We start from the raw sequence: 13,312 nt of genomic DNA on the forward strand, positions 1-13,312 counted from the left end.
CCTGCTGCTGCAAAAGAAAACTCCTAGCTGCTTTCTCAAGTTACTGCAAAACACCATCGTATGATTGACAGAAAAAGGCAAGAACCTACCCCACACTATGGTTAATAGTGGTCACAGTTTTGAGTTAAGGCTGTGACTGCTCCCATTTTTATGTCCTTGCACATGATTGAGACAAGGCCTAGCGGCATGTACAGAATCAGACACACTGCAACTCAAAAGATTTTACGTCAACATGCAATGCATGAGTAACTACTTTGAAACTGGCCTTATGATTTGCTTGAAATTTTAAAAGCCTCTTTCAAATTACATTGCCAACTATTCTTTATATAAAGAATGAATTCTTCAGAACATTTTCTATGGAAGTTTCACTCCAGTGTCCTTGGCAAAGAAATCCTGCTGCTGTCTCCGTTTTGCTGAAGATGAACTACAGCCAGTGCTGCTGAGCTCCTGCAGTGCAGACCCACAGTTCTGTGATTTACTGCATGTTTCAGTTCACCTTGGACTGACACTCAGCAAATGCACCCATACTCACATGGATTAGCTCCATCTGCCACTATTAACATTCGTAAAGAGCTCAGACTGACATCTCTCTGATCCCTCTGAGCCAAAAGTGACCAGTGCATATCACGTGATTTTACTACTGCTACACGGGCTGAAAATAAATAAAAAAAGCAAACTATGACGTATGTACAGAAGAAAATAAAGACCTATTACAATATTCTAGAAATTCTTTTGTGTAGAAATTTATGAAACTAATTACAAACACAGAAAACAAATACAAATGACAAACATTTCACTACTATGACACGTGTATACTCAGTGTCTCCAGATAGACTTAATTACAGAATTTAAATGTTTACTAAAGATACAAATAGTGAGATGGAAAACACAGTTTCTTTAAAGGTCTATCAGAAGAAGCCATCAACATCACTCATCAATGAATCTACCAGTACATATCAGACTGAAATAGAGTACTCAATTGCTAAAACTGTGGCAAAGGAAGTCACCTGGATAAATCAGCAGTGGCCTCAGCTAGAGCAGATATTCTACACAAACATGTTTATTAATTTTTTAAAAAAATAATCCAAAAAGAGATGGGCTAAATAAAAATACATCAAGGTTACCTTTATATGAACAGACTTTCTGTATCCAGGAAAGTGGATTAACCTTCATTAATGCATAGGGAATACTGATGACATGCATCCTGTTCATGACACTCTGAGAAATACATTAAAAGATAAACTTTCAAGTGGCTCAAATAATACACAGCATGTACCAATTCTTAAAAAAAAATTAATCACAGCTACAGTGTAATTCTTACATTTAACTTAGTGAAAACTATGTGTACAGTCAGTAAAAACATAAGCTATGCCTGTGCACTCTGTAACACTTTATCCTGAAAAATATAAATACTGAAATATAAATAGTTTGAAAGAGTTTATGACCTCATTCTGATACCAAAACTCTACCCCTGAAAAGCAACTTATTGCAGTTTTTTTCATTCATTTAAATACTCACTGTTAATACTCCATGCCACAGGCCAGCATCTCTTTTGAAATCCAAGACATTTGTCAGTGTTTCAGCTGAAAGCAAAGGAAAAACTGTGAGACTTCAGAACCGTATTTATGAGAATGTTTAAGACCTCAAAATATTTGCTAAAGCAACTATGAAACTTCCAACACCACTCAGAAATCAAAGCTATATTGACATGACTTCCTGTCTATAACAAACTGGCTGCTTAAGCTGAAAGTGTCTTATTTTACTTACAAAAATCATCTTTAAACTAGCCTAAATTATTACATGGTATTTAAGACTGTTTTCATTGTAATACCACAGACTGAAAAATTTCAGCTATATGTGAAAGAAATGATTTAGTAAAAAATACTACCATGGCTGTACTAAATTGTCTTCAATGTTTTCTCCAAGAAATTTGAACCCTGCATGATTTAAGAAAACAGAAACAAAGATTTTTAAATCAAAGATTACATCTGATTTTAGAGGGATTTCTTTTACTGAACAGGCAAAACTTGCTTATCACTGATGTAGGATGCTGCATGCACAAAAAATTGGTCTTTAAAATAATAAAAAATATCCCAAAGTTTTCAGAATGTACACAGGTATTTCCCAATAAAACACTTCAGTAAGTCAGCCATATATCCATTCATGCTCTGGGTGACGGAGAGCTCCAATTGATCAGAGACAGGTGCGTAGTCCCAGGCATAAACGTGTATATAAGGGAATGCAAATCTTCCATACCCTCAGTTCCTCTCAACCTTCAGGAGAAGTGAAGTGCATAGAACTGGATATGCCAGCAGTTTCACAGCATCTTATAACAGACTCTGTAAGATCCTCACAGAGGTGATGAAGTATGGGGTGGATGAGCAGACAGGGAGGTAGACTGAAAACTGGCTGAACGACCAGGCCTAGAGGGTGGTGACTAGTGCCACAAAGTCTAGTTGGAGGCCAGCAACTAGCTCTGTGGCCCAGGGGTCAATACTGGCTCCAGTTCTGTTCAGCATCTTCATTAATGATCTGGATGATGGGGTAGAGTGTATCCTCAGCAAGTTTGAGGATGACAGAAAGCTGGAGGAATGGCTGATAAATCAGGGGGTTGTGCTGCCACCCAGGGGGACCTCAATAGGCTGAGTGAATGGTCTGACAGGAACCTCGTGAAGTTCAACAAGGAGAAACGCCTCCTGGGGAGGAATAACCCCATGCAACCGGGACATGCTGGAAGCCAACGGTCTGAAGAGCAGCTTTACAGAAAGGGTCCTGGGTTCACAGTGGCCACCAAGTTTAATGTGAGCCAGCAATGTGCCCTTGCAGCAATGAAAGCTAATGGTGCACTGGGAGGAGTGTTGTCAGCAGGTCGAGGGAGGTGATTCTTCTCCTCTGCTCAGCACTGGTTAGGCCACAGCTGGAGTGCTGTGTCCATTTTGGGGCTCCCCTTTATAAGAGAGATGGAACTACTGAAGTGAGCCCAGTGAGGTGCCACAGGGATGATCAAGGGACTGAGGCAGCTGGAGAAACTTTATGAAGTGGTGACAAAGCACTGGCACAAGTTGTCCAGAGAGGCTGTGGATTTTTCATTCTTGGAGATACTGAAAAACTGTCTGGGCATGGTCCTGTGCAGCTGGCTGTAGGTGGCCCTGCCTGAGCAGAGGGTTTGGACCAGGTGACCTCCAGAGGTCTCTTCCAATCTCAACCATTCTGTGATTCTGCATGTCCCGTGATACATTAGCACACACTACCACATTATGAGATAAAACTGAGTCAAATCATGAGATTCTTCCAGCAAACAGATTTCAAAGGGAAAGGTTTTTGGTTAATGGTAGCACAGAGAAACTCTATGCATATGGTCAAAGCCAGGTGCAGTTCTTGGCTACTAAGAGAATGTCTAAAAATATGCAGATCTCTCACTTTATTCAAATCCCTATGGAGATGTGATTCTCCCAATCTACTCCTCTCCTGTGAGACCCCAACCGCAATACTGTGTCCAGCTCTGGGTACATCAACTGAAGAAGAACATGGACCTGTTGGAGCAAGTCCAGAGGAGGGCCACAGAGATGATCAGGGGGGCTGGAGCACCTGTCCTACAAAGACAGGCTGAGAGAGTTGGGGTTGTTCAGGCTAGACAGGAGAAAGCTCTGGGGGAAGACCTTATAGTGGCCTTCCAGTACCTGAAAGGGGGCCCACAGGAAAGATGGGGAGGGGTTCTTAATCAGGGAGTGTAGTGATAGGACGAGGGGTAATGGTTTTAAACTGAAAGAAGGCAGAGCCTGGTGAGACACTGGAACAAGTTGCCCAGAGACGTTGTGGATGCCCCCTTCCTGAAAGTGTTCAATCCAGACTGGATGGAGCTTTGAGCAACCTGGTCTAGTGGAAAGTGTCCCTGCTCATGGTAGAGGGGTTGGAACTAGCTACCAAGTTCTTTTAAGACAGTAAACATGATTTTGCAGCATAAATTGTCTGAATATTCAAGGCTGTGAGTATAATTTTAAAGTTGTGCCTATCTAACTTACCTTCTGAATAGCCACATGCCTGCGTCAATGCATGACAGTGTGCAAGCATGGAAGCATGAGATATAGTAATGCCCACTGTGCTGCCCTCTTTACTTGTTTTGTACTGAAAAGAGAAAGTTTACACAAACAGCAAGTTAACAGCAAAATCTAAAAAATTTATAGTAGTAAACTGAAAGAATATTTTATTATAAAAATGAAGCAAACTTTTATTAAAAAATAAAAAAGGCAGTGCAAAACGTACATTTATGTTCAGAGAATATACTAATATTCCATGAAATCTGTTTCTCCAGCCCAATTAAACAAATTGTCCCAGGGATCCCAGAATGCCAATTATCCACAGTCTTCAATCGGACTAAGCAAAACCACTCAAAGGACAGTTTGCTTGGTAATCTTAAGGGAGACATTCTTGTTCTGCGGTTAAAAATACTACAGTAATCTCTTTTATCACATCAGGAGATTAAAGGAAGAAAACGTGCTGTGACAAACTACACAAGAGTAATTGTAAGTTAGGCATATTATACTGGATTACCTCAATATAAGCAATCTCAGCACTGGCATCCCGTACTTGTGGATGCCAGTCCTTAGTTGGTTTGGCCAGATGCTTCCCATCAATCACAAACCAAATGAGACGAGGCCAGCCTTCAAAGAAAAAGAAAAGTTACTGTCATTACAGTTCAAAAAATCAGGGTTTTTTTTCCCCCCAGTATTCACAGGCAACAACAGGAGGCAAGCAAAAGCTGCAGCACCATCCCTCTGACAGGAAGAAGCAGCACTTAGTACTGTCTTGACAATGAAGGCAGTTCTTCTTTAGATGTAAGCTAGAAGCATGCAAGCAAATTCAAAGTTTGTTGTTAAATAGCAGCAGTGGATATACCCACTCTTTATCCTATAAAGAAATTTAATTATCTTAAAACCATACCTTTGAATGTAACCACCTCGCCAGTTTGAGCTTTAGGAAGGCCTTTTTGACAGGCATCAGTGGTTAAAGCTAGTGTTACTCCACAGCTGCCCAGAAGAAATCCAATCTGCTGGCTGCCAGCATCCTATAGATAAAACCACATTATAGCAAAATTACGAATAGCGAACGGTAGCTTTTCCACATTTAGAAAATACTAAGCCAACTTGTATCACAGGAAAAAACAAACTTCTAGCCCATAAGACCTTTTACAGAAGACAGACAGAGGTCTATACTCAAAAGGCCTAGTTTTGTGTAGTGTCAACTAAGTTAGATTTGAAGGCAGATCTGGCAAGCAATTTAGTGAAGCAGTGTCAAAAGTGGATCTCTCTCCAACCCAACAGGGATGTTTATAGGTTCTGGTAAAACAGACCTGGTTTGATGCTGTTTCTGAGTCCTGAGGCACTGAAGAACAGAGCCTGTAGCTTTATAGCTCTTCCCCAGTAATCTAAATGTGTGTGGGATTATAATGATATTTCCAGTAACTATGGTGTCTCTACATGCCTGTGCTCTTGTTACTCAACATGAGAGCTAAAAAGACAGCATTTCTGTGTTATATTTTGAGGAATGCTTTCACACATCTAAAAATAATGAATTAAAATATTTTCTATAGTTACATATCCTAGAATACTTTATTTACTAGCTTCATACTATTTCCCCCCTTTCCTAACTAAACACTTCCCAAGCATATAACGTGCACCCAGTAGTTCAGCTGGTGCACCACCCTGCTTTCAGAAGTACAGGTTCTGAAGGGTCCCATATAAATGCTATAGGATTTAGACACCCACCCACTTTATTTATTTACAAAACCATTCAAGTGTTGAATGTATTTACCTACCTTTCTTGTTAGTGGAACTTCTATTGGGACAGGAATAAGTTCTGCCAGGAGACATCCATAAAATGCCACCATAAACATAACTGGATCACTATTAGGAAATACGAGAGCTACCTACAAAAACACATTAAAATAACAAAAAATGGCTTTTGTCATCATGTGCGGGGGAGGGTTGCTTTTTCATTTGTGTAAAAAAATCTTCACTACAATGTTCAGTTTCATATTTAAGCTAGAAACAGAAATATTAAATGCCGTGACAATACAGTATTACAAGTCACAGTATTACAAGGCTTCCTTTAGCTAAAGCTGTTCCTCTCACTGTCTATTTTATCCATAGCGACCATTTCAAACAGAAGCCTACCCGATCTCCAGGCTTCAGCAGTGGTTCATTCTTAGTGGTTAGCTTGTTGAGCAGGGTATACGCTAACTTTAGGCTTCGACTCCACAGTTTGCCTAAAGAAAAAAGACAATACTGAAATTAAAAAATAGCGACTAAAATTTCAACACTTAATTGGCAAATCTCAGCGCCTTATATATGCACTAGGCAAGTCAGTTGTATTAGAACAGGGTCAACAGGCACATTAAGCAAGTGACTGGGAAAAAGTGAACACTGCTGTTGTGAAAACAATCCCACCTCACAAACCCACTGAGCTCCTCCAATATTTCAGTGCATGTGTGTGGGCACACACACCCACACCACACACACCCCCACCCACCACACACACACGTGGTCTGGCTGACACTACCTAACTGCATTTCCAAAAGTCAATTCACAAGACTCCTTCATAAGGGCTCTAAGAAAAAGCAAACCGCTTGAGATAAAAAGAAAAATCGTAAACAAAAAATTAAACTGAACTTTAAGAAACAAAGGGTAGGAATAAATGCCACAAAATCCGTCTCTGTGAAATGCCAGTTCAGTGCTCAGTAATTCAGAACAAAAAAATATTCCAGCCTATTAAATACAATAATCTAACTACCTATTTGACATCATATAAAAAACAAATTTTAATTTGTAGCCTGTTTATAAAAAACTGAGCAGCAGCAAAACTCTTCTACTATAAATGGTAAATCAAAGCAAGATCCCCCAAAGAAGCATGCCAAAGCAAACAGCGTGCATCTGGAACTCAGCTTTCTAGTACAGGGTCTTTATTATGGACTGACATTCACACTCAATCCTTTGAGACCACGCAGCAACCATCAGTTATTTTGTATTTGTCAGTCTCAAACTTCTTCAATTCAACAGGGTTTTTTCTGTGTATTTTCCAATTTTATAAAAGAAAGTTACACAGGACTCAAGTACATCAAATGGCCAGTTCTTTACAGGATGCACCATTCAGTGCACTTGGCAGAAAGTACAAGTACAATTTAGAGCTTGGCTTCTTGTTAGTTTTTCTTTTCCCTCTTTTTTTTTTAAAACGTAAAACTAAACAAGATACTCTAAACAATTCTCAAAGCTCCACTGCTAAGTAATGAAACCAATGCAGCTGCTCAGTTACATCTCCTGTAAGCATACTTCATCTGTAAGAAAGCAAACAAAATTTTAACATTCTAACATACTATACAATGAAATGCTGCAGTTGACTCTCCTGGGGGACACAAAAAAATATTCCAAAAAAATGCAGTTACTGTAATACTTCTAGTTCATTGATACAGGCAAGTTTCACTTCCCACAGCAACATCCTTAATATGCTCCTGAAGTACAAGTCTTCTCTATAAGGGTATGCAAGAACATGATAAAATTTAGTACCTACCCTTAAGAGTGCATTATTACTCATCTGTTTCTTCCTCCTGTTTTACAGCAGGCTATTTTTAGTGTTCTTTTAATCAAAAAACCCCACAATTGTTTGAAACTTAAAAGCAGCTGAAGAATCCATGCCATACACATCCTCCCTTCATTAACTTTCCTTAAAATGTTTTCCATCACAATGAAATAATAATCTCAGGTATCTGTCATGAGCACAGCCAGTCCCCATCAAGTAAAGCCAATGGTTCGTTCATACCAAATGCCCCTTTCTTCTTTACAGCCATCACCAACACCTACCGTAGGTAAGCGTATAAACAGCTTTCCCAGTTGTATCCAGCGCTGTCAGGCAAGGGGCTTTTGGCTGGGTAGTTCCCCAGCGCTGCAGGGCAGCCAGCAGAGAAGGTGGCCAGTTGGTTACCACGCCTAAGGGCTCACCTTTAAGTACATTCATTTGATTTCCTTCAGGCTTTGGTTGATTTGGGTCAGGCTGTTGCACTAAAACCAGAGTACAGAAAGATGGCAAATGTCAATCCTTGCAGAATGTGCAGGTTACACTTAATAGACTATTGTACAAACCGGTCTCATCTTCCTCCCAGCTATCATTATTTCTCCTCAGCTTTATGATGTTGCTATGCTAATCACCTGTTAGCGTCACAAAAAAAATTACCATCACTTTGGAGTTCTGATTCTACAGTATTCAAAGGACCTGGCTACAGGAACAGAATTTGAATCCCTAGTTCACTGTTCTCTGCTTTGGAAAGATTATATTTTCTGCTGCTTATTCTGCACATCTATTTAAAGAAAAGCCTACACCAAGTCAAGAAGCGTTATCAGAGAGAATGGCTTCAGTGACAACTGAATTTATTTTCACTGCACCAAATTCTCAACCAGTGATGAAGAATGACACTATGTTTCTATAAGAACACACACACACACACACAGACACACACATATATATATATATTTAAAAGCAAGATGAAATGGTCCTGGTATGGATTATCTACAACTAAAACTGTACCATTCACAGAATATTTTGTTTGATTTCTGGATCATCTCTCAGTGGTGGAACATTGCAGGCTTTGTATGCCATTTACTCTCTGAGTAGCTGGCTGTTAAAATCCTGCCTCAAGCTGTTCAAGGTGAAGTATCTTGATCTCAGTTAGCAAAACAAAGTCATAGTTGGATTTAGCTAACAGTCAATCTACGCAATAACTAAAATTAAGAGTTCAAAGTGATGCTCTCTGTTCTCCACAATAACACACATGCAGCTCAATGGAAATGTGCCTGAAAAATCTCCAGAACTGCCATCACTTTATATCTTCAAGTATCAAACAACCAGTACAAGGAATCCAGTAGCAGCTGCTCAGAAATGTCACACTGAGAACAAAATTTTCATTTGATCTTTAAGACTTAGAGAACAGGACAAAAATCATTCTCCAAAATTAGCCGATGCAGCTGGTTTTAAAGGCAGCTACATATGGCTAAGCAGCTTCTACATTTGTTAGAGATGCTCTTCTTTCCACTGGGACATAGGCACACAGAGAAGAAAATAGGAAGTTTTAGCTGTCACTCTCTGCAGAGCATGTACAAGCACTACCCTTTCATGTTGTGCATAGACATGTTGCATAAAGCACTCAATGCATTTAATTCCTCTGAACATAATGAAAGCTCCTGGATTTCAATAAGAGGATATTAACATGCATGCAAACAATATTATCATAATAAATTCCAAGTAACTTTTTTAAAAATCTATCTGCATTTGGGCACTGATCAGCTACAAATGGCCACAGAAGCTGTGGAATCTCTGTGTTTGGAGATGCTCAGAACTGGACTGGACACAGCCCAGAGCAGCCTGATCCAGTCAGACCTGCTCTGAACAGGAGCTTGGACAGAGGCTTCCAGAGGTCCGCTGCACATCAGTCACACTCAGGCAATGCTCTGACTTACTCCAAAGGGCACCCTCTATAAATTCCCTGATGACTGCAGGGCAGAGTTTAGAATCTCTAAGGCAAAAAGTGAGATTATCACCAAACATGACAATTTCTGGATGCATCAATTAAGTTCTTTGATAAAGACGTGAACAGAATTTCTCCAAACATGTGTAAATCCCTGTCTTTAGTATTCACCAGGCCATCACACTGGTCCAAATTGGACTGAATCTGAAGAGTTTCCAAAGTGAGGGAGAAAACAAGTACACTGAGTAGGAGGGTTCAGTTGGAGATTATGTTTCACTTGCGATAGCAAATGACCTTTCTCTCTCCAATATAACAAATCCACTATGATTTGTTTTCTATTGGGAAGAGAAAAAGAAAACACCTGCTAAGACAGATCAGTTCTTCTGTGAACTGCTTACACAAAGTAAAAACTATATTTCAAAGAAAATTAACCTTCTAGGAGTTCTTCAAAATCATCAACAAAAAACTCTTTCAAAGGTGGGCGCTTTGGTCTTTTCAAGGTATTTAGAAGCTGCTGGATTTTAGAGGACACTCTGCTATTCACTGGGACACCTGTGAAACAGAAAAGATTTATTACTTACCGTGTATCAATAAACATACACTAAAACACATGCTGCCACACTGCTGACATCATGCTAGGCTCAGCACAGCTTTGTGGAAGTGGAAGAGTCATTAAATATGAGCAGCTCATTTGGAAAAAATCAGCTTTAATCAGTAACAATTTCAACTATGGATTTATTTATTTTAAAACAGTGCTGTTCCCTTGCTACCTGGCTAATGCGTACATCATCTCACACTTCAGTTTAGCTTTACAAACTGCTAACTCCTTCATGAGATTCCAATACAAACCTGAAGAACGTTCTTGTCTTCAAGAGTCTAAGTATTTGCTACATCTTAACATTTATTCAGTTCTGAAAGTGTGAGAATGCTTGGAAAAAGATGTGAATCTTTCAATATTTTACAGGGCTAGCAAAAAACAATCGCAACACAAAACCATGTTGAATGCTGATTTTAATTTGTGTATGTGATACGTTGTTTTTAAATTATAAATTTAATAAATGTGGGTTTTTTTGTATTTATTGAAATTTAAAGGTCTGAGGCAATATAAAATTCAAATGTGAGACTAAAGGGCTTATATTGCCTTTTACTATAGAAATATACAGAAATGGGGCCATGGTTCCCATGAGCAGAACATGGGAAATGCAGTACGGCTTCCTCTTCTGTGGCAGACCAAGAGCTTTGGAGGGACCAGAAGCATAGCACATGATTGGTGTCAAGCTCTGTTACACATTCACTTATTCAGGAAAAAAGACACAGATTGAAAGGTAAGAGATTTATAATACAATCACCATCTGCAGTTTCCAAAATGCTGCTGTTGTAGCCTCTGGGAACTCCTCGTACTGATGCTACCTGTGGACGCTCATGATGCAAATGTTCCACCAGGCCAGTGGTTACATCTGGAGGTGCAGAGTGGTTATCTGTAGAAAGGGGAGACAGAGATGGGAGCTCATCATTCATCTTAAGAACCAACATATCAAAAGTTGCTTCTTACAGCATTCTTGCTGTTTTCTCATGTGTTTTTAACAAAACTCTAACTTCTCTAATCAATCTGTAACCAAAAACCTTCTAGACATAGGGGCAATCCTGAAAGGAACCGTGCTGTCTCTCCAACTTTCGAAGAGATCCAAATTATGACAAATAGAGTGGTGGGTCACTCCATCACTTCAAGGTGAAAGGCAAGGAGATTCATGACGTGTCAACAACACACATCTGCAAAGAAAGCCTGTCTCAGCATCTCCCAAAAGAAATACGGGGACCCAAAGTGTCACCACAAAACTGTAACAACTGGTCTAACCAGCACAGGAAGAGAAAGGGACAAGAGCACAAGGTTTAAAAGGGAACTTTTGTCCCAGAATAACGTGAAGCATTTATCTACATTCTACAGGTTATAAGAGAAAGACTTTTGCTGAGAAACATGGGTTAAGATTTTAAGGTGGCAAAGACTGCACACTTCGGTCTGAAGATACCTTGAGAATGGACATGGAGAGATGAGAGACCCTTTCAGCGGAAAGTAACTGCTGACTTAAGCTGTCCTCTGCAGTTTGTAAGACCAGTCATGGTTTTCCTTTAGGAGCTTTTATTACCACCTGGTTTTGACAGTGTCGCAGTGATACTGTAAGGAAAAGCTTCCTGGTTACGCTGTGGTACAGACACAGTACACTCTTCCCTCGGGATCCAGCAATGAGAATAGTTCGAATGCCTGTAACCCTCAAAAAACCCTGTGGTGTAGATGTCAACGTTATACACACACACCGCTCACAACAGATAAATTCAGCACAGGGTTTTCTGAGGCATGTGCTGGTCATTTGTAGCCAGACATGACATGCTGTTTTATTTCATGGTGTGCACTACAAACAATAAGTAATTTTTTTATATTGTATATTTACATAGGGAAAGCAGGGCAATTCTCAAATCCTCACATGGGCTTGGGAACCACCTTGTAACAACCTTCAGGCAAAAGCCTGCTTTGCTTGGAACCGCACCGCATTTCTGTGTGGCAGAACAATGTCTAGGGAATATCATTATTCCAAAATTGTGACCTAGATTATGGAACGGTTTTGAATTGAATCACAGGTTAGGAAAAGGAAGTATCTGGGAGAACTGCTCAAATAAGGAATAACAAAAATTTTAGGCCTGAAATATTCAGAATTCTAATAAATAAAAATAGGAGTGCAACAGGAAAGAGCTTAAGAATCCGCTCCTGCGCCGTGCTGGAGGAACTTCTTGGGGTCACGCAGCTCTGTGGTGACATCCCTTGAAGGACTTCAGCGTGCCACAAATCCTGCAGAAAGAACTCAAAGCACAGGGAGATCTAGGCAGGGCTGTGAAATACATGTATTATGTCACCCATTTTGAGGAAGCAATTAGCACCACGATAAGAGTGCTCTTTTTACAGATTTCTAGAGCTGAGAGTACAGTACATGTCGCTAGTACAGCTCTAAGTAGTTTTAGAGGGATCACCAGAAGAGAAAACTAAATTCGTTCTCATACTTCCCAATGATCATCACCGCAATGCCAATTTTTGTACTGCAGGGACCTGTGTTGCTGGTTACGAAAGCAAGGGCCACAGATTCCTTTCATATGGGTAAGGTACAAGCAGGACAAAGTATCACTTAATGTCTCTGACAAATGCCCGAGTTAGAACCAGGAACAGGAAACGGTAACAACTCTGTGTAAAACTGATCGCTCTGACCACTTCACAGGGCATACAGAAAGCCCATGCATTGAGAGTAAATGGAAAGCTTTTGCTGTGTTCTATGTACTTCTTGAGTTCTTTTGGGTTGTGGGGGTTTTTTTGTTTGTTTGTTTGTTTTTCCTTTGCTTTACTGTAGACGCAAAACATGGACACAGAGTCAAATGTACCTGGCTCTCGCACTGCAGAATTAGCCCACAAGTCCATACTTCTCAACTGACAGGCCCTGCAGCGATCAGCAATGTCTAAAGATTTCACTCCTCGAATACACCAGTGAGAACTATAATTTTTATGTGCTTCATCAGATCTGTGTGGCTTCACCAGTGGGAGGCCCCAAAATGGCATTCCTACAGATTAAGCTGTCACCACTAAACATTAAAGTGATTCAAAATGTAAACTCGAAGTGATGTGCACAAATAAAACAATAAAGACAGAGGACGAGAGAGTGACGTACACTATGAGACTTGGTGTACGTAAGGACAGAAGCCATGCATCAAGTAGAGAAGTTGCAATGCTAAATGGATGCAGGTTTTACCATGCATATTCCT

At 40.0% G+C, this 13,312-nt stretch overlaps 1 protein-coding gene across 1 annotated transcript in view; it reads right to left on the reverse strand.

Annotated features, from left to right (window-relative positions):
• The window catches only part of LOC104543749 (disco-interacting protein 2 homolog A-like), a gene marked incomplete at both ends in the record, with an annotated part of 27,452 nt that overhangs the window by 2,306 nt on the left and 11,834 nt on the right, over positions 1 to 13,312 (reverse strand). The window contains 11 exons of the mRNA XM_010188429.1: positions 533 to 652; positions 1,125 to 1,218; positions 1,519 to 1,583; positions 4,023 to 4,125; positions 4,552 to 4,661; positions 4,942 to 5,065; positions 5,816 to 5,926; positions 6,174 to 6,265; positions 7,854 to 8,051; positions 9,944 to 10,063; positions 10,861 to 10,989. Coding sequence (XP_010186731.1) covers positions 533 to 652; positions 1,125 to 1,218; positions 1,519 to 1,583; positions 4,023 to 4,125; positions 4,552 to 4,661; positions 4,942 to 5,065; positions 5,816 to 5,926; positions 6,174 to 6,265; positions 7,854 to 8,051; positions 9,944 to 10,063; positions 10,861 to 10,989 — 1,266 coding nt within the window. The remainder of the gene's footprint in view (positions 1 to 532; positions 653 to 1,124; positions 1,219 to 1,518; positions 1,584 to 4,022; positions 4,126 to 4,551; positions 4,662 to 4,941; positions 5,066 to 5,815; positions 5,927 to 6,173; positions 6,266 to 7,853; positions 8,052 to 9,943; positions 10,064 to 10,860; positions 10,990 to 13,312) is intronic.

The sequence above is a fragment of the Mesitornis unicolor genome, unplaced genomic scaffold (assembly GCF_000695765.1).
Source record: "Mesitornis unicolor isolate BGI_N332 unplaced genomic scaffold, ASM69576v1 scaffold1130, whole genome shotgun sequence".
Taxonomy (NCBI): domain Eukaryota; kingdom Metazoa; phylum Chordata; class Aves; order Mesitornithiformes; family Mesitornithidae; genus Mesitornis; species Mesitornis unicolor.